This window comes from Chiloscyllium plagiosum, unplaced genomic scaffold (assembly GCF_037043375.1).
Source record: "Chiloscyllium plagiosum isolate Xiang-an unplaced genomic scaffold, Cpla_swu_hap1 HiC_scaffold_40, whole genome shotgun sequence".
NCBI lineage: Eukaryota > Metazoa > Chordata > Chondrichthyes > Orectolobiformes > Hemiscylliidae > Chiloscyllium > Chiloscyllium plagiosum.
In genome coordinates, this window is record NW_028270178.1 from 1,820,740 (window position 1) to 1,844,765 (window position 24,026).

At 51.3% G+C, this 24,026-nt stretch overlaps 1 protein-coding gene across 1 annotated transcript in view; it reads right to left on the reverse strand.

Moving 5' to 3' along the window:
- Positions 1 to 1,134: 1,134 nt before the first annotated feature.
- The window catches only part of LOC148138280 (uncharacterized), a 33,506-nt gene continuing 10,614 nt past the window's right edge, over positions 1,135 to 24,026 (reverse strand). Inside the window, exons 2-3 of the mRNA XM_087981594.1 lie at positions 5,539 to 5,631; positions 1,135 to 1,782 (exon numbers count right to left, since the gene is read on the reverse strand). Coding sequence (XP_087837720.1) covers positions 1,632 to 1,782; positions 5,539 to 5,631 — 244 coding nt within the window. The 3' untranslated portion in view covers positions 1,135 to 1,631. The remainder of the gene's footprint in view (positions 1,783 to 5,538; positions 5,632 to 24,026) is intronic.

Here is a 24,026-nt window from a genome sequence, read left to right on the forward strand (position 1 = left end):
CCAGTGAGGACAAGCCCAGTCATTCCAATCTTTCTTCAAATATCAGCCCTGCCATCCTGTGAGCCGTTAATTTTGGGACTAGATTGGGTTGGGATATCTGGTCGGCATGGATGGGTTGGACCGAAGGGTCTGTTTCCGTGCTGTCCATCTCTGTGACTCTGATCGGTTTCCATTGTACTTTTGCTTCAAGCTTTTGATTTTCTTTGTTACAGTTCCCCGCCAGGAGCCGTCTAATCTGGCCAATGTTTATTTGTAAAAGAGTAGATAGGAGTTTACACCGCATAGTTCTTGTGAAGGTTAAGTTATCTTCACTCTGATGATATCTACGATCTATTCTGTACGGAATAGGTACTGAGCAGATCTGGCAGTTCAAAATGAGGTACCCATGAGGCGCTACGGACCAGCAACAGAAGCAGGTCTGCATTCAATCACAATCTGTGACGCACGATGGCTCAGTGGTTAGCACCGCTGCCTCACAACGCCAGGAACCAAGGTTCGATTCCACTGTCAGGTGACCATCGGTGTGGAGTTTGCACATTCTCACTGTGTCTGTGTGGGTTTCCTTCCACACTCCAAAGATGTGCAGGTTAGTGTGGATTGGCCATGCTAAATTACCCATAGTGTTCAGGGATGTGCAGGTTAGGGTGGATTGGCCATGCTAAATTACTCCATAGTGTTCAGGGATGTGGAGGTTAGGGTGGATTGGCCATGCTAAATTACCCCATAGTGTTAAGTGCATTTGTCAACGTAAAATGGGTCTGGGTGGGTTACTCTTCGGAGGGTCGGTGTGGACTTGTTGGGCTGAAGGGCCGGTTTGCACACTGTGGGGAATCTAATCTAATCTAAACTGTTTGTCTCCTTGGCCAATTCTCGTCCCGAACCTTTGGACTCCTGACTGTCCACAAATTAGGACTCCTCGTCCTTTCAAATTGTGGGACGCCTCAACCCATTCCCCCTAACTGTGGGAGGCCTCACCTCACCCGGGTCCCGGTACTGACTTGAGAAATGTTCAGAACTCAGCAGCAACAACGAATGAAATAGCAGTCACAGGGGAGCAGGAGGGATGGGATGATGGGACGGTTGGCTGTTGTCGCTGTGTCGCTGAAATCAACAGGCTGAACATTTGGCAACTTTTAAGCATCTGTGAACATTTTATTTACATCTCCGAACTGTTATGCTACGCTGAGCTACCAGCATCGCACTGCAAACTCTTACCCGACTCATGATGTCCCCAGGCCAGTCTCATCACATTAACCTCTTGACCCTAATGCAGTTTGGACATTCCCCTCCCCTCGTGCTGTGAACGCAGGTTCCAGTGGTGGGGGGGCCTTATTTATTATAATGTCATGAACTTGTGGGGTTGGGGGGGGGATGTGAAGTGAGTAGCACTGCAGAATAGGACTGTGAGGGAGAGTTACAGACAGGGATGGGGAGCACAGCATGCAAGCCTGGAATCTTGCTTTGTCTCTGTGAGGACCAGTACCACACAGGGGCAACTACGGTTGGTCAGTGAGGGTGGGGGTGTGAGTCACGATTGAGCGCAGTGGAAACAGCAGGACATCAATTTGAAATTGGACCATGGGGCGACAGAGGGTGACAATGTGAGGAAACGACATGGGGCAGGAAGAAGTTCAGTGATTGTCCCACCAGCCCAGATCCGTCAGGCTTCTGAATAAAGGGGGGGATCTCCGACCGTGGACTGGCGATGAAGGCCCACTTTCAACCATCAGTTGGATGATGACTGTTGGCCTTGACTGGGATCGAGGCCAGAACGGGATCATCCTGCAAAGGGAACACAGAAAACATGCAAAATGAGAAACTGAGATGCCTCTCAAATAAACACTTGGAATCAGAAAGATTTTGCGACATTTACATAGCCAGCAAGGGGACAGGGAATCATGAGACTAGGAAACCCACAGACTCAAGCCAATGTTCTGGAGACGTGAACTCAAATCCCACCCTGGCAGGTGGAGAAATTTGAATTATAAAAAAAAATCTAACACAAGTGCAATCGAATGGTAATCATTGCCAATTGTCATAAACAAGGGCCCAGACTGGTCAAGCCCATTAGGAATGGAATAATGCTGTCCTCACACATGGCCACAATGGGACACCAGATCGAGATCAATGTGAATGACTCTTAATTAGGGACGAGCATTAAAGCTGCGCGAAAGTGATTTCCACATCTAATACACTGGGGATTGACTGGGGGTGTACAGACTGTGATGGAGGAGAGTGTAGATGGGGCAGTGGGGGGGAGAGTGTAGGTGGGGCAGTGGGAGAGAGATTGAATGGGGGTGTACAGACTGTGATGGGGGAAGAGTGTAGATGGGGCAGTGGGAGGGGGATTGAATGGGGGTGTACAGTCTGTGAGAGGGGAGAGTGTAGACGGGGCAGTGGGAGGGAGATTGAATGGGGATGTACAGACTGTGATGGGGGAGAGTGTAGATGGGGCAGTGGGAGGGAGATTGAATGGGGATGTACAGACTGTGATGGGGGAGAGTGTAGATGGGGCAGTGGGAGGGGGGATTGAATGGGGGTGTACAGACTGTGATGGGGAGAGTGTAGATGGGGCAGTGGGAGGGGGATTGAATGGGGGTGTACAGACTGTGATGGGGGAGAGTGTAGATGGGGCAGTGGGAGGGGGATTGAATGGGGGAGTACAGACTGTGATGGGGGAGACTGTAGATGGGGCAGTGGGAGGGGGGATTGAATGGGGGTGTACAGACTGTGATGGGGGAGACTGTAGATGGGGCAGTGGGACGGGGGGATTGAATGGGGGTGTACAGACTGTGATGGGGGAGAGTGTAGATGGGGCAGTGGGAGGGGGATTGAATGGGGGGTGTACAGACTGTGATGGGGGAGAGTGTAGATGGGACAGTGGGAGGGGGGATTGAATGGGGGTGTACAGACTGTGATGGGGGAGAGTGTAGATGGGGCAGTGGGAGGGGGATTGAATAGGGGTGTACAGACTGTGATGGGGGAGAGTGTAGATGGGGCAGTGGGAGGGGGATTGAATGGGGGTGTACAGACTGTGATAGGGGAGAGTGTAGATGGGGCAGTGGGAGGGGGATTGAATGGGGGTGTACAGACTGTGATGGGGGAGAGTGTAGATGGGGCAGTGGGAGGGGGATTGAATGAGGTTGTACAGACTGTGATGGGGGAGAGTGTAGATGGGGCAGTGGGAGGGGGATTGAATGGGGGTATACAGACTGTGATGGGGGAGAGTGTAGATGGGGCAGTGGGAGGGGGATTGAATGGGGGGTGTACAGACTGTGATGGGGGAGAGTGTAGATGGGACAGTGGGAGGGGGGATTGAATGGGGGTGTACAGACTGTGATGGGGGAGAGTGTAGATGGGGCAGTGGGAGGGGGATTGAATAGGGGTGTACAGACTGTGATGGGGGAGAGTGTAGATGGGGCAGTGGGAGGGGGATTGAATGAGGTTGTACAGACTGTGATGGGGGAGAGTGTAGATGGGGCAGTGGGAGGGGGAGTGAATGGGGGTGTACAGACTGTGATGGGGGAGAGTGTAGATGGGGCAGTGGGAGGGGGGATTGAATGGGGGTGTACAGACTGTGATGGGGGAGAGTGTAGATGGGGCAGTGGGAGGGGGATTGAATGGGGGTATACAGACTGTGATGGGGGAGAGTGTAGATGGGGCAGTGGAAGGGGGATTGAATGGGGATGTACAGACTGTGATGGGGGAGAGTGTAGATGGGGCAGTGGAAGGGGGATTGAATGGGGGTGTACAGACTGTGATGGGGGAGAGTGTAGATGGGGCAGTGGGAGGGGGACTGAATGGGGGTGTACAGACTGTGATAGGGGAGAGTGTAGATAGGGCAGTGGGAGGGGGATTGAATGGGGGTGTACAGTCTGTGAGAGGGGAGAGTGTAGATGGGGCAGTGGGAGGGGGGATTGAATGGGGGTGTACAGACTGTGATGGGGGAGAGTGTAGATGGGGCAGTGGGAGGGGGATTGAATGGGGGTGTACAGACTGTGATGGGGAGAGTGTAGATGGAGCAGTGGGAAGGGGATTGAATGGGAGTGGACAGACTGTGATGGGGGAGAGTGTAGATGGGGCAGTGGGAGGGGGATTGAATGGGAGTGTACAGACTGTGATGGGGGAGAGTGTAGATGGGGCAGTGGGAGGGGGATTGAATGGGGGTGTACAGACTGTGATAGGGGAGAGTGTAGATGGGGCAGTGGGAGGGGATTGAATGGGGGTGTACAGACTGTGATGGGGGAGAGTGGAGATGGGGCAGTGGGAGGGGGATTGAATGGGGGTGTACAGACTGTGATAGGGGAGAGTGTAGATGGGGCAGTGGGAGGGGATTTACTGGGGGTGTACAGTCTATTATGCTGGTGATTGTTTCAATGCTGCACATCTCTATAAATCGAAGATTCATTAGTCAGTTCTAAGTTTCGGAGCAAAAGGGGATTGGGTGTGAGCTCAGTTTCGGGGGGGAAGGGCATTGGGTGTAAGCTCAATTTCGGGGGGAAGGGGATTGGGTGTGAGCTCAGTTTCGGGGGGAAGGGGATTGGGTGTGAGCTCAGTTCCGGGGGGAAGGGGATTTGGTGTGAGCTCAGTTCCGGGGGGAAGGGGATTTGGTGTGAGCTCAGTTTTGTGGGGGAAGGGGATTGGGTGTGAGCTCAGTCTCAGGGGAAGGGGTTTGGTTGTGAGCTCAGTTTCATGGGGAAGGGGATTGGGTGTGAGCTGAGTTTCCGGGGGAAGGGTATTGGGTGTGAGCTCAATTTCCGGGGGAAGGGGATTTGGTGTGAGCTCAGTCTCGCGGGGGGGGGGGGGGGGGGGAAGGGGATTGGGTGTGAGCTCAGTTTCGGGCGGAAGGGGATTGGGTGTGAGCTCAGTTTCGGTGGGAAGGGGAATGGGTGTGAGCTCAGTTTCGGTGGGAAGGGGAATGGGTGTGAGCTCAGTTTCGGGTGGAGGGGGATTGGGTGTGAGTTCAGTTTCGGAGGGAATGGGATTGGGTGTGAACTCGGACTCGGCGGGGGGAAGGGATTGGGTGTGAGCTGCGTTTCAGCGGGAAGGGGAATGGGGAGGAGCTCATTTTCAGGAGGGTAAGGGGATTGGGTGTGAGCTCAGTTTCAGGGGGAAGGGAATTGGGTGTGAGCTCAGTTTCGGGGGAAGGGGATTGGGTGTGAGCTCAGTTTCGGGGGAAGGGGATTGGGTGTGAGCTCTGTTTTGGGGGGAAGGGGATTGGGTGTGAGCTCTGTTTCGGGGGGGAAGGGGATTGGGTGTCAGCTCTATTTCAGGGGGAAGGGGATTGGGTGTGAGCTCTGTTTCGGGGGGAAGGGGATTGGGTGTGAGCTCAGTTTCAGGGGGAAGGGGATTGGGTGTGAGCTCAGTTTTGGGTGGAAGGGGATTGGGTGAGAGTTCAGTTTCGGTATGGGTAACGGGTGTTATCCTTGGGGCTCTGATTGGTTGGCCGAGTCTGTGAGATAACCTGGATTCGTACGAAACCTCCCAGTTGCTACACATTCCTGGGGCTTAAGATGCCAAGTTTAGGAATTGTTTTACCTGGATCTGTGCTCTGTCATCACAGTAAACACATGAACAGCAACATTCCAAAAATGAGGATGGGATGGATCTGGTGTGTCTGAGATGCAGTGGCTGAAATGTAAGCAAAGTCACATTTCATTGGAAGTCAAGCATAAACCAATGACAGAACATCCAACAGGTGGAAGAAAATTTAACAGGGTTTCAAAGCAGAGTAAATTTTCCTCGTTATTGCCCATGTTTCATACTCAAAGAACAGGTGTGGCGTGCGTTTTGATACAGAGTAAAGATCTCTCTGCAGTGTTCATAAGTCTGTAAGATGTAACAGCAGACGTGGGCCATTCAGCCCATCAAACTTGCTGTACCATTCAATGAGATTGTGGCTGTCCTGATGATCCTGCCGTGATTCCCTTACTGATCTGTATTTAAAGCTGAGATATACACTTATCACCTTGACACCTTTCTGCGGTAAAAGAGGCTCAGGTTCACTCTCCAGCGAGAGAAGAGATTCCTCCTCATCTTGGTCTTATCCTCTGGTCATAATTCCCCACACGGGGAAACAACTTCTTCCCAGGTACCCTGTCAACTCCTCTCAAAATCCTGTGTGTTTCAATAAGGTTAGATCTACTGTCCTGAGGAATGTGTCCACGCCTAAGCTACCGAACCTCTCCTCATAAAGCAGACCCTCCGTTGCTGGTATCGGCCGAGTGAGCCTTTACTGAAGTGCCTCCAGTCCTCAGATGAGGAGCCCAAAACTACTCTCAGTATCCCGGCTGTGTTCTGATTTATGCCTTGTACAGTTGTAGCAGAACCTCCCTACTTTCATATTGCATTATCTTTCATATTGCATTACCCATAGTGTTCAGGGATGTGTAGGTTAGGGTGGATTGGCCATGCTAAATTACCCCATAGTGTTCAGGTATGTGTAGGTTAGGGTGGATTGGCCATGCTAAATTACCCCATAGTGTTCAGGGATGTGTAGGTTAGGGTGGATTGGCCATGCTAAATTATCCATAGTGTTCAGGAACATGGAGGTTAGGGTGGATTGGCCATGCTAAATTACCCCATAGTGTTCAGGGATGTGCAGGTTAGGGTGGATTGGCCATGCTAAATTACCCCATAGTGTTCAGGGATGTGTAGGTTAGGGTGGATTGGCCATGCTAAATTATCCATAGTGTTCAGGAACATGGAGGTTAGGGTGGATTGGCCATGCTAAATTACCCATAGTGTTCAGGGATGTGTAGGTTTGGGTGGATTGGCCATGCTAAATTACCCCATAGTGTTCAGGGATGTGTAGGTTAGGGTGGATTGGCCATGTTAAATTACCCATAGTGTTCAGGGATGTGTAGGTTAGGGTGGATTGGCCATGCTAAATTACCCCATAGTGTTCAGGGATGTGCAGGTTAGGGTGGATTGGCCATGCTAAATTACCCATAGTGCTCAGGGATGTGTAGGTTAGGGTGGATTGACCATGCTAAATTACCCCATAGTGTTCAGGGATGTGTAGGTTAGGGTGGATTGGCCATGCTAAATTACCCCATAGTGTTCAGGAACATGGAGGTTAGGGTGGATTGGCCATGCTAAATTACCCCATAGTGTTCAGGAACATGGAGGTTAGGGTGGATTGGCCATGCTAAATTACACCATAGTGTTCAGGGATGTGCAGGTTAGGGTGGATTGACCATGCTAAATTACCCCATAGTGTTCAGGGATGTGCAGGTTAGGGTGGATTGGCCATGCTAAATTACACCATAGTGTTCAGGGATGTGTAGGTTAGGGTGGATTGGCCATGCTAAATTACCCATAGTGTTCAGGGATGTGCAGGTTAGGGTGGATTGGCCATGCTAAATTACCCATACTGTTCAGGGATGTGCAGGTCAGGGTGGATTGGCCATGCTAAATTACCCCATAGTGTTGAGGTGCATTAGTCAGAGGTAAATGGGTCTGGGTGGGTTACTCTTCAGAGGGTCAGTGTGGACTGGTTGGGCCGAAGGGCCTGTTTCCACACTGTAGGGAATCGAATCTTCAATCATATTTAGCTTATCTCTTCGTCAAAGTGCAGCATGTTCCTGAAAACGCCCCTCTTTTCTCAACTGTCTGTCTTCTATTAGTTAGCGAATCTTCACCAACACTGCGGGCTCCTATGTATTAAGTTGCTGAATGAGCGATAGTTTATTGGAAGCCTTCTGAAAAGCCAAATATATCCCCTCCACCACTGCCCCTTTATCTATCCAGTCGCCGTTAAATACTTCCAGGACAGAAACAGCCGTAACGAGAAATTCAGAGTTAAGATCTCTCTACTAAGTTGTCTCCACTCATCATGCTCAGGGCAGAATTGATTAGTGAGAGTAGATATCATTCTCTGCGAGAAGGGTTGACATGATTCATTGCACAGATATCTCTGCATGAGAGATAGATTGAGTGTACAGATATCTCCCTGAGAGAGAGAGAGAGGGGACTGAGAGACACCAGTCAGTGTACACATATCTCCCTGAGAGACAGGGGACTGAGAGACACCAGTCAGTGTACAGATATCTCCCTGAGAGAGAGAGGGACTGAGAGACACCAGTCAGTGTACAGATATCTCCCTGAGAGAGAGAGGGAACTGAGAGACACCAGTCAGTGTACAGATATCTCCCTGAGAGAGAGAGAGAGGACTGAGAGACACCAGTAAGTGTACAGATATCTCCCTGAGAGAGAGGGGACTGAGAGACACCAGTCAGTGTACAGATATCTCCCTGAGAGAGAGAGAGAGAGGGGGACTGAAAGACACCAGTCAGTGTACAGATATCTCACTGAGAGAGATAGAGAGAGAGAGGAGACTGAGAGACACCGGTCAGTGTACAGATATCTCCGTGAGAGAGAGAGGGACTGAGAGACACCAGTCAGTGTACAGATATCTCCCTGAGAGAGAGAGAGGACTGAGAGACACCAGTAAGTGTACAGATATCTCCCTGAGAGAGAGAGGGACTGAGAGACACCAGTCAGTGTACAGATATCTCCCTGAGAGAGAGAGGGAACTGAGAGACACCAGTCAGTGTACAGATATCTCCCTGAGAGAGAGAGAGGACTGAGAGACACCAGTAAGTGTACAGATATCTCCCTGAGAGAGAGAGAGAGAGAGAGGAGACTGAGAGACACCGGTCAGTGTACAGATATCTCCCTGAGAGAGAGAGAGAGAGAGGACTGAGAGACACCGGTCAGTGTACAGATATCTCCCTGAGAGAGAGAGAGAGAGAGGGACTGAAAGACATCAGTCAGTGTACAGATATCTCCCTGAGAGAGAGAGGGGACTGTGAGACACCAGTCAGTGCACAGATATCTCCCTGAGAGAGAGAGAGAGGAGACTGAGAGACACCGGTCAGTGTACAGATATCTCACTGAGAGAGAGAGAGAGAGGAGACTGAGAGACACCGGTCAGTGTACAGATATCTCCCTGAGCGAGAGGAGACTGAGAGACACCAGTCAGTGTACAGATATCTCCCTGAGAGAGAGAGAGAGGGACTGAGAGACACCAGTCAGTGTACAGATATCTCCCTCAGAGAGAGAGGGACTTAGAGACACCAGTCAGTGTACAGATATCTCACTGAGAGAGAGAGGGGGACTGAGAGACACCAGTCAGTGTACAGATATCTCGCTGAGAGAGAGAGAGAGAGAGAGAGAGGAGACTGAGAGACACCGGTCAGTGTACAGATATCTCCCTGAGAGAGAGAGAGAGGACTGAGAGACACCAGTCAGTGTACAGATATCTCCCTGAGAGAGAGAGGGAACTGAGAGATACCAGTCAGTGTACAGACATCTCCCTGAGAGAGAGAGGGAACGGAGAGATACCAGTCAGTGTACAGATATCTCCCTGAGGGAGTGGGAGGGACTGAGAGACACCAGTCAGTGTACAGATATCTCCCTGAGAGAGAGAGAGAGAGAGAGAGATCTCCCTGAGCGAGAGGAGACTGAGAGGCACCAGTCAGTGTACAGATATCTCCCTGCGAGAGAGAGGGGACTGAGAGACACCAGTCAGTGTACAGATATCTCCCTGAGAGAGAGAGGGGACTGAGAGACACCAGTCAGTGTACAGATATCTCCCTGAGCGAGAGAAGACTGAGAGGCACCAGTCAGTGTACAGATACCTCCCTGAGATAGAGAGAGAGGACTGAGAGACACCAGTCAGTGTACAGATATCTCCCTGAGAGAGAGAGGGAACTGAGAGATACCAGTCAGTGTACAGACATCTCCCTGAGAGAGAGAGGGAACGGAGAGATACCAGTCAGTGTACAGATATCTCCCTGAGGGAGTGGGAGGGACTGAGAGACACCAGTCAGTGTACAGATATCTCCCTGAGAGAGAGAGAGAGAGAGAGAGAGATCTCCCTGAGCGAGAGGAGACTGAGAGGCACCAGTCAGTGTACAGATATCTCCCTGCGAGAGAGAGGGGACTGAGAGACACCAGTCAGTGTACAGATATCTCCCTGAGCGTGAGAGGGACTGAGAGACACCAGTCAGTGTACAGATATCTCCCTGAGAGAGAGAGGGACTGAGGGACACCAGTCAGTGTACAGATATCTCCCTGAGAGAGAGAGAGAGAGAGAGAGAGAGATCTCCCTGAGCGAGAGGAGACTGAGAGGCAGCAGTCAGTGTACAGATATCTCCCTGAGAGAGACAGGGGACTGAGAGACACCAGTCAGTGGACAGATATCTCCCCGAGAGAGAGAGGGGACTAAGAGACTCCAGTCAGTGTACAGATATCTCCCTGAGAGAGAGAGGGACTGAGAGACACCAGTTAGTGTACAGATATCTCCTTGTGAGAGAAAGGGACTGAGAGACACCAGTCAGTGTACAGATATCTCCCTGAGAGAGAGAGAGGACTGAGAGACATCAGTCAGTGTAGATATCTCCCTGAGGGAGTGGGAGGGACTGAGAGACACCAGTCAGTGTACAGATATCTCCCTGAGGGAGAGAGAGGGACTGAGAGACATCAGTCAGTGTACAGATATCTCCCTGAGATAGAGGGGACTGAGAGACACCAGTCAGTGTACAGATAGCTCCCTGAGAGAGAGAGAGAGAGAGAGAGATCTCCCTGAGCGAGAGGAGACTGAGAGACACCAGTCAGTGTACAGATAGCTCCCTGAGAGAGAGAGAGAGAGAGAGAGATCTCCCTGAGCGAGAGGAGACTGAGAGGCACCAGTCAGTGTACAGATATCTCCCTGAGAGAGAGAGGGGACTGAGAGACACCAGTCAGTGTACAGATATCTCGCTGAGAGAGAGAGAGAGAGAGAGAGAGAGGAGACTGAGAGACACCGGTCAGTGTACAGATATCTCCCTAAGAGAGAGAGAGAGAGAGAGAGAGAGAGGACTGAGAGACACCAGTAAGTGTACAGATATCTCCCTGAGCGAGAGAAGACTGAGAGGCACCAGTCAGTGTACAGATACCTCCCTGAGATAGAGAGAGAGGACTGAGAGACACCAGTCAGTGTACAGATATCTCCCTGAGAGAGAGAGAGGGAACTGAGAGATACCAGTCAGTGTACAGATATCTCCCTGAGAGAGAGAGGGAACTGAGAGATACCAGTCAGTGTACAGATATCTCCCCGAGAGAGAGGGGACTAAGAGACGCCAGTCAGTGTACAGATATCTCCCTGAGAGAGAGAGGGGACTGAGAGACACCAGTCAGTGTACAGATATCTCGCTGAGAGAGAGAGAGAGAGAGGAGACTGAGAGACACCGGTCAGTGTACAGATATCTCCCTGAGAGAGAGAGAGAGAGAGAGAGAGGACTAAGAGACGCCAGTCAGTGTACAGATATCTCCCTGAGAGAGAGAGGGACTTAGAGACACCAGTCAGTGTACAGATATGTCACTGAGAGAGAGAGGGGGACTGAGAGACACCAGTCAGTGTACAGATATCTCCCTGAGAGAGAGAGTGAGAGAGGGACTGAGAGACACCAGTCAGTGTACAGAAATCTCCCTGAGGGAGAGGGAGGGACTGAGAGACACCAGTCAGTGTACAGATATCTCCCTGAGGGAGAGGGAGGGACTGAGAGACACCGGTCAGTGTACAGATATCTCCCCGAGAGAGAGGGGACTAAGAGACACCAGTCAGTGTACAGATATCTCCCTGAGAGAGAGAGGGACTTAGAGACACCAGTCAGTGTACAGATATGTCACTGAGAGAGAGAGGGGGACTGAGAGACACCAGTCAGTGTACAGATATGTCACTGAGAGAGGGGGACTGAGAGACACCAGTCAGTGTACAGATATCTCCCTGAGAGAGAGAGAGAGAGAGAGAGGGACTGAGAGACACCAGTCAGTGTACAGATATCTCCCTGAGGGAGAGGGAGGGACTGAGAGACACCAGTCAGTGTACAGATATCTCCCTGAGGGAGAGAGAGGGACTGAGAGACACCACTCAGTGTACAGATATCTCCCTGAGGGAGAGGGAGGGACTGAGAGACACCGGTCACTGTACAAATATCTCCGTGAGAGTGAGAGTGTGAGTGAGAGGACTGAGAGACACCAGTAAGTGTACAGATATCTCCCTGAGAGAGAGAGAGAGAGATCTCCCTGAGCGAGAGGAGACTGAGAGGCACCAGTCAGTGTACAGATATCTCCCTGAGAGAGAGAGGGGACTGAGAGACACCAGTCAGTGTACAGATATCTCCCTGAGGGAGAGAGAGGGACTGAGAGACATCAGTCAGTGTACAGATATCTCCCTGAGAGAGAGAGAGAGGGGACTGAGAGACACCAGTCAGTGTACAGATATCTCCCTGAGAGAGAGAGGGACTGAGATACACCAGTTAGTGTACAGATATCTCCCTGTGAGACAGAGGGACTGAGAGACACCAGTCAGTGTACAGATATCTCCCTGAGAGAGAGAGAGGACTGAGAGACACCAGTCAGTGTACAGAAATCTCCCTGAGGGAGTGGGAGGGACTGAGAGACACCAGTCAGTGTACAGATATCTCCCTGAGGGAGAGAGAGGGACTGAGAGACATCAGTCAGTGTACAGATATCTCCCTGAGGGAGAGGGAGGGACTGAGAGACACCAGTCAGTGTACAGATATCTCCCTGAGATAGAGGGGACTGAGAGACACTCGTCAGTGTACAGATATCTCCCTGAGAGAGAGAGAGGGAACTGAGAGACACCAGTCAGTGTACAGATATCTCCCTGAGGGAGTGGGAGGGACTGAGAGACACCAGTCAGTGTACAGATATCTCCCTGAGGGAGAGAGAGGGACTGAGAGACATCAGTCAGTGTACAGATATCTCCCTGAGAGAGAGAGGGAACTGAGAGATACCAGTCAGTGTACAGATATTTCCCTGAGGGAGTGGGAGGGACTGAGAGACACCAGTCAGTGTACAGATATCTCCCTGAGAGAGAGAGAGAGAGATCTCCCTGAGCGAGAGGAGACTGAGAGGCACCAGTCAGTGTACAGATATCTCCCTGCGAGAGAGAGGGGACTGAGAGAAACCAGTCAGTGTACAGATATCTCCCTGAGAGAGAGAGGGGACTGAGAGACACTAGTCAGTGTACAGATATCTCCCTGAGAGAGAGAGGGACTGAGAGACACCAGTCAATGTACAGATATCTCCCTGAGCGAGAGAGGGACTGAGAGACACCAGTCAGTGTACAGATATCTCCCTGAGAGAGAGAGGGACTGAGAGACACCAGTCAGTGTGCAGATATCTCCCTGAGAGAGAGAGAGAGAGAGAGAGATCTCCCTGAGCGAGAGGAGACTGAGAGGCACCAGTCAGTGTACAGATATCTCCCTGAGAGAGAGAGGGGACTGAGAGACACCAGTCAGTGTACAGATATCTCCCTGAGAGAGAGAGGGGACTAAGAGACTCCAGTCAGTGTACAGATATCTCCCTGAGAGAGAGAGGGACTGAGAGACACCAGTTAGTGTACAGATATCTCCCTGTGAGAGAAAGGGACTGAGAGACACCAGTCAGTGTACAGATATCTCCCTGAGAGAGAGAGAGGACTGAGAGACATCAGTCAGTGTACAGATATCTCCCTGAGGGAGTGGGAGGGACTGAGAGACACCAGTCAGTGTACAGATATCTCCCTGAGGGAGAGAGAGGGACTGAGAGACATCAGTCAGTGTACAGATATCTCCCTGAGATAGAGGGGACTGAGAGACACCAGTCAGTGTACAGATATCTCCCTGAGAGAGAGAGGGAACTGAGAGATACCAGTCAGTGTACAGATATCTCCCTGAGGGAGTGGAAGGGACTGAGAGACACCAGTTAGTGTACAGATATCTCCCTGTGAGAGAAAGGGACTGAGAGACACCAGTCAGTGTACAGATATCTCCCTGAGAGAGAGAGAGGACTGAGAGACATCAGTCAGTGTACAGATATCTCCCTGAGGGAGTGGGAGGGACTGAGAGACACCAGTCAGTGTACAGATATCTCCCTGAGGGAGAGAGAGGGACTGAGAGACACCAGTCAGTGTACAGATATCTCCCTGAGAGAGAGAGGGAACTGAGAGATACCAGTCAGTGTACAGATATCTCCCTGAGGGTGTGGGAGGGACTGAGAGACACCAGTCAGTGTACAGATATCTCCCTGAGAGAGAGAGGGACTGAGAGACACCAGTCAGTGTACAGATATCTCCCTGAGAGAGAGAGGGACTGAGAGACACCAGTCAGTGTACAGATATCTCCCTGCGAGAGAGAGAGAGGGGACTGAGAGACACCAGTCAGTGTACAGATATCTCCCTGAGAGAGAGGGACTGAGAGACACCAGTCAGTGTACAGATATCTCCCTGAGCGAGAGAGGGACTGAGAGACACCAGTCAGTGTGCAGATATCTCCCTGAGAGAGAGAGGGACTGAGAGACACCAGTCAGTGTACAGATATCTCCCTGAGAGAGAGAGAGAGGACTGAGAGACACCAGTAAGTGTACAGATATCTCCCTGAGAGAGAGGGGACTGAGAGACACCAGTCAGTGTACGGATATCTCCCTGAGAGAGAGGACTGAGAGACACCAGTAAATGTACAGATATCTCCCCGAGAGAGAGGGGACTGAGAGACACCAGTCAGTGTACAGATATCTCCCTGAGAGAGAGAGGGACTGAGAGACACCAGTCAGTGTACAGATATCTCCCTGAGAGAGAGAGGGGACTGAGAGACACCAGTCAGTGTACAGATATCTTCCTGAGAGAGAGAGAGAGGACTGAGAGACACCAGTAAGTGTACAGATATCTCCCTGAGAGAGAGGGGACTGAGAGACACCAGTCAGTGTACAGATATCTCCCTGAGAGAGAGAGAGAGAGAGAGCGAGAGAGGAGACTGAGAGACACCGGTCAGTGTACAGATATCTCCCTGAGAGAGAGAGAGAGAGAGAGAGAGAGAGAGAGAGAGTGAGAGGACTGAGAGACATCAGTCAGTGTACAGATATCTCCCTGAGAGAGAGAGGGGACTGAGAGACACCAGTCAGTGTACAGATATCTCCCTGAGATAGAGGGGACTGAGAGACACCAGTCAGTGTACAGATATCTCCCTGAGAGAGAGAGGGACTTCGAGACACCAGTCAGTGTACAGATATCTCACTGACAGAGAGAGGGGGACTGAGAGACACCAGTCAGTGTACAGATATCTCGCTGAGAGAGAGAGAGAGAGAGAGGGGACTGAGAGACACCGGTCAGTGTACAGATATCTCCCTGAGAGAGAGAGGGAACTGAGAGATACCAGTCAGTGTACAGGTATCTCCCTGAGGGAGTGGGAGGGACTGAGAGACACCAGTCAGTGTACAGATATCTCCCTGAGAGAGAGAGGGACTGAGAGACACCAGTCAATGTACAGATATCTCCCTGAGCGAGAGAGGGACTGAGAGACACCAGTCAGTGTACAGATATCTCCCCGAGAGAGAGAGGGACTGAGAGACACCAGTCAGTGTGCAGATATCTCCCTGAGAGAGAGAGAGAGAGAGAGATCTCCCTGAGCGAGAGGAGACTGAGAGGCACCAGTCAGTGTACAGATATCTCCCTGAGAGAGAGAGGGGACTGAGAGACACCAGTCAGTGTACAGATATCTCCCTGAGAGAGAGAGGGAACTGACAGATACCAGTCAGTGTACAGATATCTCCCTGAGGGAGTGGGAGGGACTGAGAGACACCAGTCAGTGTACAGATATCTCCCTGAGAGAGAGAGAGAGAGAGATCTCTCTAAGCGAGAGGAGACTGAGAGGCACCAGTCAGTGTACAGATATCTCCCTGAGAGAGAGAGGGGACTGAGAGACACCAGTCAGTGTACAGATATCTCCCTGAGAGAGAGAGGGAACTGAGAGATACCAGTCAGTGTACAGATATCTCCCTGAGAGAGAGAGGGAACTGAGAGACACCAGTCAGTGTACAGATATCTCCCTGAGAGAGAGGGGTCTAAGAGACACCAGTCAGTGTACAGATATCTCCCTGAGAGAGAGAGGGACTGAGAGACACCAGTCAATGTACAGATATCTCCCTGAGCGAGAGAGGGACTGAGAGACACCAGTCAGTGTACAGATATCTCCCCGAGAGAGAGAGGGACTGAGAGACACCAGTCAGTGTGCAGATATCTCCCTGAGAGAGAGAGAGAGAGAGAGAGAGATCTCCCTGAGCGAGAGGAGACTGAGAGGCACCAGTCAGTGTACAGATATCTCCCTGAGAGAGAGAGGGGACTGAGAGACACCAGTCAGTGTACAGATATCTCCCTGAGAGAGAGAGGGAACTGAGAGATACCAGTCAGTGTACAGATATCTCGCTGAGAGAGAGAGGGAACTGAGAGACACCAGTCAGTGTACAGATATCTCCCCGAGAGAGAGGGGTCTAAGAGACACCAGTCAGTGTACAGATATCTCCCTGAGAGAGAGAGGGACTGAGAGACACCAGTCAATGTACAGATATCTCCCTGAGCGAGAGAGGGACTGAGAGACACCAGTCAGTGTACAGATATCTCCCCGAGAGAGAGAGGGACTGAGAGACACCAGTCAGTGTGCAGATATCTCCCTGAGAGAGAGAGAGAGAGAGAGAGAGAGAGAGAGAGAGAGAGAGAGAGAGAGAGAGAGAGAGAGAGAGATCTCCCTGAGCGAGAGGAGACTGAGAGGCACCAGTCAGTGTACAGATATCTCCCTGAGAGAGAGAGGGGACTGAGAGACACCAGTCAGTGTACAGATATCTCCCTGAGAGAGAGAGGGAACTGAGAGATACCAGTCAGTGTACAGATATCTCCCTGAGAGAGAGAGGGAACTGAGAGACACCAGTCAGTGTACAGATATCTCCCTGAGAGAGAGAGAGAGAGATCTCCCTGAGCGAGAGGAGACTGAGAGACACCGGTCAGTGTACAGATATCTCCCTGAGAGAGAGAGAGAGAGAGAGAGAGAGAGAGAGTGAGAGGACTGAGAGACATCAGTCAGTGTACAGATATCTCCCTGAGAGAGAGAGGGGACTGAGAGACACCAGTCAGTGTACAGATATCTCCCTGAGATAGAGGGGACTGAGAGACACCAGTCAGTGTACAGATATCTCCCTGAGAGAGAGAGGGAACTGAGAGATACCAGTCAGTGTACAGATATCTCCCTGAGAGAGAGAGGGAACTGAGAGACACCAGTCAGTGTACAGATATCTCCCCGAGAGAGAGGGGTCTAAGAGACACCAGTCAGTGTACAGATATCTCCCTGAGAGAGAGAGGGACTGAGAGACACCAGTCAATGTACAGATATCTCCCTGAGCGAGAGAGGGACTGAGAGACACCAGTCAGTGTACAGATATCTCCCCGAGAGAGAGAGGGACTGAGAGACACCAGTCAGTGTGCAGATATCTCCCTGAGAGAGAGAGAGAGAGAGAGAGAGATCTCCCTGAGCGAGAGGAGACTGAGAGGCACCAGTCAGTGTACAGATATCTCCCTGAGAGAGAGAGGGGACTGAGAGACACCAGTCAGTGTACAGATATCTCCCTGAGAGAGAGAGGGAACTGAGAGATACCAGTCAGTGTACAGATATCTCCCTGAGAGAGAGAGGGAACTGAGAGACACCAGTCAGTGTACAGATATCTCCCCGAGAGAGAGGGGTCTAAGAGACACCAGTCAGTGTACAGATATCTCCCTGAGCGAGAGAGGGACTGAGAGACACCAGTCAGTGTACAGATATCTCCCCGAGAGAGAGGGACTGAGAGACACCAGTCAGTGTGCAGATATCTCCCTGAGAGAGAGAGAGAGAGAGAGAGAGAGATCTCCCTGAGCGAGAGGAGACTGAGAGGCACCAGTCAGTGTACAGATATCTCCCTGAGAGAGAGAGGGGACTGAGAGACACCAGTCAGTGTACAGATATCTCCCTGAGATAGAGGGGACTGAGAGACACCAGTCAGTGTACAGATATCTCCCTGAGAGAGAGAGGGAACTGAGAGATACCAGTCAGTGTACAGATATCTCCCTGAGAGAGAGAGGGAACTGAGAGACACCAGTCAGTGTACAGATATCTCCCCGAGAGAGAGGGGTCTAAGAGACACCAGTCAGTGTACAGATATCTCCCTGAGAGAGAGAGGGACTGAGAGACACCAGTCAGTGTACAGATATCTCCCCGAGAGAGAGAGGGACTGAGAGACACCAGTCAGTGTGCAGATATCTCCCTGAGAGAGAGAGAGAGAGAGAGAGAGATCTCCCTGAGCGAGAGGAGACTGAGAGGCACCAGTCAGTGTACAGATATCTCCCTGAGAGAGAGAGGGGACTGAGAGACACCAGTCAGTGTACAGATATCTCCCTGAGAGAGAGGGAACTGAGAGATACCAGTCAGTGTACAGATATCTCCCTGAGGGAGTGGGAGGGACTGAGAGACACCAGTCAGTGTACAGATATCTCCCTGAGAGAGAGAGAGAGAGAGAGATCTCCCTGAGCGAGAGGAGACTGAGAGGCACCAGTCAGTGTACAGATATCTCCCTGCGAGAGAGAGGGGACTGAGAGAAACCAGTCAGTGGACAGATATCTCCCTGAGAGAGAGAGGGGACTGAGAGACACCAGTCAGTGTACAGATATCTCCCTGAGAGAGAGAGGGACTGAGAGACACCAGTCAATGTACAGATATCTCCCTGAGCGAGAGAGGGACTGAGAGACACCAGTCAGTGTACAGATATCTCCCTGAGAGAGAGAGGGACTGAGAGACACCAGTCAGTGTGCAGATATCTCCCTGAGAGAGAGAGAGAGAGAGAGAGAGAGAGAGATCTCCCTGAGCGAGAGGAGACAGAGGCACCAGTCAGTGTACAGATATCTCCCTGAGAGAGAGAGGGGACTGAGAGACACCAGTCAGTGTACAGATATCTCCCTGAGAGAGAGAGGGGACTAAGAGACTCCAGTCAGTGTACAGATATCTCCCTGAGAGAGAGAGGGACTGAGAGACACCAGTTAGTGTACAGATATCTCCCTGTGAGAGAAAGGGACTGAGAGACACCAGTCAGTGTACAGATATCTCCCTGAGAGAGAGAGGGACTGAGAGACACCAGTCAATGTACAGATATCTCCCTGAGCGAGAGAGGGACTGAGAGACACCAGTCAGTGTACAGATATCTCCCTGAGAGAGAGAGGGACTGAGAGACACCAGTCAGTGTGCAGATATCTCCCTGAGAGAGAGAGAGAGAGAGAGAGAGAGAGAGAGAGATCTCCCTGAGCGAGAGGAGACTGAGAGGCACCAGTCAGTGTACAGATATCTCCCTGAGAGAGAGAGGGGACTGAGAGACACCAGTCAGTGTACAGATATCTCCCTGAGATAGAGGGGACTGAGAGACACCAGTCAGTGTACAGATATCTCCCTGAGAGAGAGAGGGAACTGAGAGACACCAGTCAGTGTACAGATATCTCCCTGAGAGAGAGAGAGAGAGATCTCCCTGAGCGAGAGGAGACTGAGAGACACCGGTCAGTGTACAGATATCTCCCTGAGAGAGAGAGAGAGAGAGAGAGAGAGAGAGAGTGAGAGGACTGAGAGACATCAGTCAGTGTACAGATATCTCCCTGAGAGAGAGAGGGGACTGAGAGACACCAGTCAGTGTACAGATATCTCCCTGAGATAGAGGGGACTGAGAGACACCAGTCAGTGTACAGATATCTCCCTGAGAGAGAGAGGGAACTGAGAGATACCAGTCAGTGTACAGATATCTCCCTGAGAGAGAGAGGGAACTGAGAGACACCAGTCAGTGTACAGATATCTCCCCGAGAGAGAGGGGTCTAAGAGACACCAGTCAGTGTACAGATATCTCCCTGAGAGAGAGAGGGACTGAGAGACACCAGTCAATGTACAGATATCTCCCTGAGCGAGAGAGGGACTGAGAGACACCAGTCAGTGTACAGATATCTCCCCGAGAGAGAGAGGGACTGAGAGACACCAGTCAGTGTGCAGATATCTCCCTGAGAGAGAGAGAGAGAGAGAGAGAGATCTCCCTGAGCGAGAGGAGACTGAGAGGCACCAGTCAGTGTACAGATATCTCCCTGAGAGAGAGAGGGGACTGAGAGACACCAGTCAGTGTACAGATATCTCCCTGAGAGAGAGAGGGAACTGAGAGATACCAGTCAGTGTACAGATATCTCCCTGAGAGAGAGAGGGAACTGAGAGACACCAGTCAGTGTACAGATATCTCCCCGAGAGAGAGGGGTCTAAGAGACACCAGTCAGTGTACAGATATCTCCCTGAGCGAGAGAGGGACTGAGAGACACCAGTCAGTGTACAGATATCTCCCCGAGAGAGAGGGACTGAGAGACACCAGTCAGTGTGCAGATATCTCCCTGAGAGAGAGAGAGAGAGAGAGAGAGAGATCTCCCTGAGCGAGAGGAGACTGAGAGGCACCAGTCAGTGTACAGATATCTCCCTGAGAGAGAGAGGGGACTGAGAGACACCAGTCAGTGTACAGATATCTCCCTGAGATAGAGGGGACTGAGAGACACCAGTCAGTGTACAGATATCTCCCTGAGAGAGAGAGGGAACTGAGAGATACCAGTCAGTGTACAGATATCTCCCTGAGAGAGAGAGGGAACTGAGAGACACCAGTCAGTGTACAGATATCTCCCCGAGAGAGAGGGGTCTAAGAGACACCAGTCAGTGTACAGATATCTCCCTGAGAGAGAGAGGGACTGAGAGACACCAGTCAGTGTACAGATATCTCCCCGAGAGAGAGAGGGACTGAGAGACACCAGTCAGTGTGCAGATATCTCCCTGAGAGAGAGAGAGAGAGAGAGAGAGATCTCCCTGAGCGAGAGGAGACTGAGAGGCACCAGTCAGTGTACAGATATCTCCCTGAGAGAGAGAGGGGACTGAGAGACACCAGTCAGTGTACAGATATCTCCCTGAGAGAGAGGGAACTGAGAGATACCAGTCAGTGTACAGATATCTCCCTGAGGGAGTGGGAGGGACTGAGAGACACCAGTCAGTGTACAGATATCTCCCTGAGAGAGAGAGAGAGAGATCTCCCTGAGCGAGAGGAGACTGAGAGGCACCAGTCAGTGTACAGATATCTCCCTGCGAGAGAGAGGGGACTGAGAGAAACCAGTCAGTGGACAGATATCTCCCTGAGAGAGAGAGGGGACTGAGAGACACCAGTCAGTGTACAGATATCTCCCTGAGAGAGAGAGGGACTGAGAGACACCAGTCAATGTACAGATATCTCCCTGAGCGAGAGAGGGACTGAGAGACACCAGTCAGTGTACAGATATCTCCCTGAGAGAGAGAGGGACTGAGAGACACCAGTCAGTGTGCAGATATCTCCCTGAGAGAGAGAGAGAGAGAGAGAGAGAGAGAGATCTCCCTGAGCGAGAGGAGACAGAGGCACCAGTCAGTGTACAGATATCTCCCTGAGAGAGAGAGGGGACTGAGAGACACCAGTCAGTGTACAGATATCTCCCTGAGAGAGAGAGGGGACTAAGAGACTCCAGTCAGTGTACAGATATCTCCCTGAGAGAGAGAGGGACTGAGAGACACCAGTTAGTGTACAGATATCTCCCTGTGAGAGAAAGGGACTGAGAGACACCAGTCAGTGTACAGATATCTCCCTGAGAGAGAGAGGGACTGAGAGACACCAGTCAATGTACAGATATCTCCCTGAGCGAGAGAGGGACTGAGAGACACCAGTCAGTGTACAGATATCTCCCTGAGAGAGAGAGGGACTGAGAGACACCAGTCAGTGTGCAGATATCTCCCTGAGAGAGAGAGAGAGAGAGAGAGAGAGAGAGAGATCTCCCTGAGCGAGAGGAGACTGAGAGGCACCAGTCAGTGTACAGATATCTCCCTGAGAGAGAGAGGGGACTGAGAGACACCAGTCAGTGTACTGATATCTCCCTGAGAGAGAGGGAACTGAGAGATACCAGTCAGTGTACAGATATCTCCCTGAGGGAGTGGGAGGGACTGAGAGACACCAGTCAGTGTACAGATATCTCCCTGAGAGAGAGAGAGAGAGATCTCCCTGAGCGAGAGGAGACTGAGAGACACCGGTCAGTGTACAGATATCTCCCTGAGAGAGAGAGAGAGAGAGAGAGAGAGAGAGAGTGAGAGGACTGAGAGACATCAGTCAGTGTACAGATATCTCCCTGAGAGAGAGAGGGGACTGAGAGACACCAGTCAGTGTACAGATATCTCCCTGAGATAGAGGGGACTGAGAGACACCAGTCAGTGTACAGATATCTCCCTGAGAGAGAGAGGGAACTGAGAGATACCAGTCAGTGTACAGATATCTCCCTGAGAGAGAGAGGGAACTGAGAGACACCAGTCAGTGTACAGATATCTCCCCGAGAGAGAGGGGTCTAAGAGACACCAGTCAGTGTACAGATATCTCCCTGGGAGAGAGAGGGACTGAGAGACACCAGTCAATGTACAGATATCTCCCTGAGCGAGAGAGGGACTGAGAGACACCAGTCAGTGTACAGATATCTCCCCGAGAGAGAGAGGGACTGAGAGACACCAGTCAGTGTGCAGATATCTCCCTGAGAGAGAGAGAGAGAGAGAGAGAGATCTCCCTGAGCGAGAGGAGACTGAGAGGCACCAGTCAGTGTACAGATATCTCCCTGAGAGAGAGAGGGGACTGAGAGACACCAGTCAGTGTACAGATATCTCCCTGAGAGAGAGGGAACTGAGAGATACCAGTCAGTGTACAGATATCTCCCTGAGGGAGTGGGAGGGACTGAGAGACACCAGTCAGTATACAGATATCTCCCTGAGAGAGAGAGAGAGAGATCTTCCTGAGCGAGAGGAGACTGAGAGGCACCAGTCAGTGTACAGATATCTCCCTGCGAGAGAGAGGGGACTGAGAGAAACCAGTCAGTGGACAGATATCTCCCTGAGAGAGAGAGGGGACTGAGAGACACCAGTCAGTGTACAGATATCTCCCTGAGAGAGAGAGGGACTGAGAGACACCAGTCAATGTACAGATATCTCCCTGAGCGAGAGAGGGACTGAGAGACACCAGTCAGTGTACAGATATCTCCCTGAGAGAGAGAGGGACTGAGAGACACCAGTCAGTGTGCAGATATCTCCCTGAGAGAGAGAGAGAGAGAGAGAGAGATCTCCCTGAGCGAGAGGAGACAGAGGCACCAGTCAGTGTACAGATATCTCCCTGAGAGAGAGAGGGGACTGAGAGACACCAGTCAGTGTACAGATATCTCCCTGAGAGAGAGAGGGGACTAAGAGACTCCAGTCAGTGTACAGATATCTCCCTGAGAGAGAGAGGGACTGAGAGACACCAGTTAGTGTACAGATATCTCCCTGTGAGAGAAAGGGACTGAGAGACACCAGTCAGTGTACAGATATCTCCCTGAGAGAGAGAGAGGACTGAGAGACATCAGTCAGTGTACAGATATCTCCCTGAGGGAGTGGGAGGGACTGAGAGACACCAGTTAGTGTACAAATATCTCCCTGAGGGAGAGAGAGGGACTGAGAGACATCAGTCAGTGTACAGATATCTCCCTGAGATAGAGGGGACTGAGAGACACCAGTCAGTGTACAGATATCTCCCTGAGAGAGAGAGGGAACTGAGAGATACCAGTCAGTGTACAGATATCTCCCTGAGGGTGTGGGAGGGACTGAGAGACACCAGTCAGTGTACAGATATCTCCCTGAGAGAGAGAGGGACTGAGAGACACCAGTCAGTGTACAGATATCTCCCTGAGAGAGAGAGGGACTGAGAGACACCAGTCAGTGTACAGATATCTCCCTGCGAGAGAGAGAGAGGGGACTGAGAGACACCAGTCAGTGTACAGATATCTCCCTGAGAGAGAGGGACTGAGAGACACCAGTCAGTGTACAGATATCTCCCTGAGCGAGAGAGGGACTGAGAGACACCAGTCAGTGTGCAGATATCTCCCTGAGAGAGAGAGGGACTGAGAGACACCAGTCAGTGTACAGATATCTCCCTGAGAGAGAGAGAGAGGACTGAGAGACACCAGTAAGTGTACAGATATCTCCCTGAGAGAGAGGGGACTGAGAGACACCAGTCAGTGTACAGATATCTCCCTGAGAGAGAGAGAGAGGACTGAGAGACACCAGTAAATGTACAGATATCTCCCTGAGAGA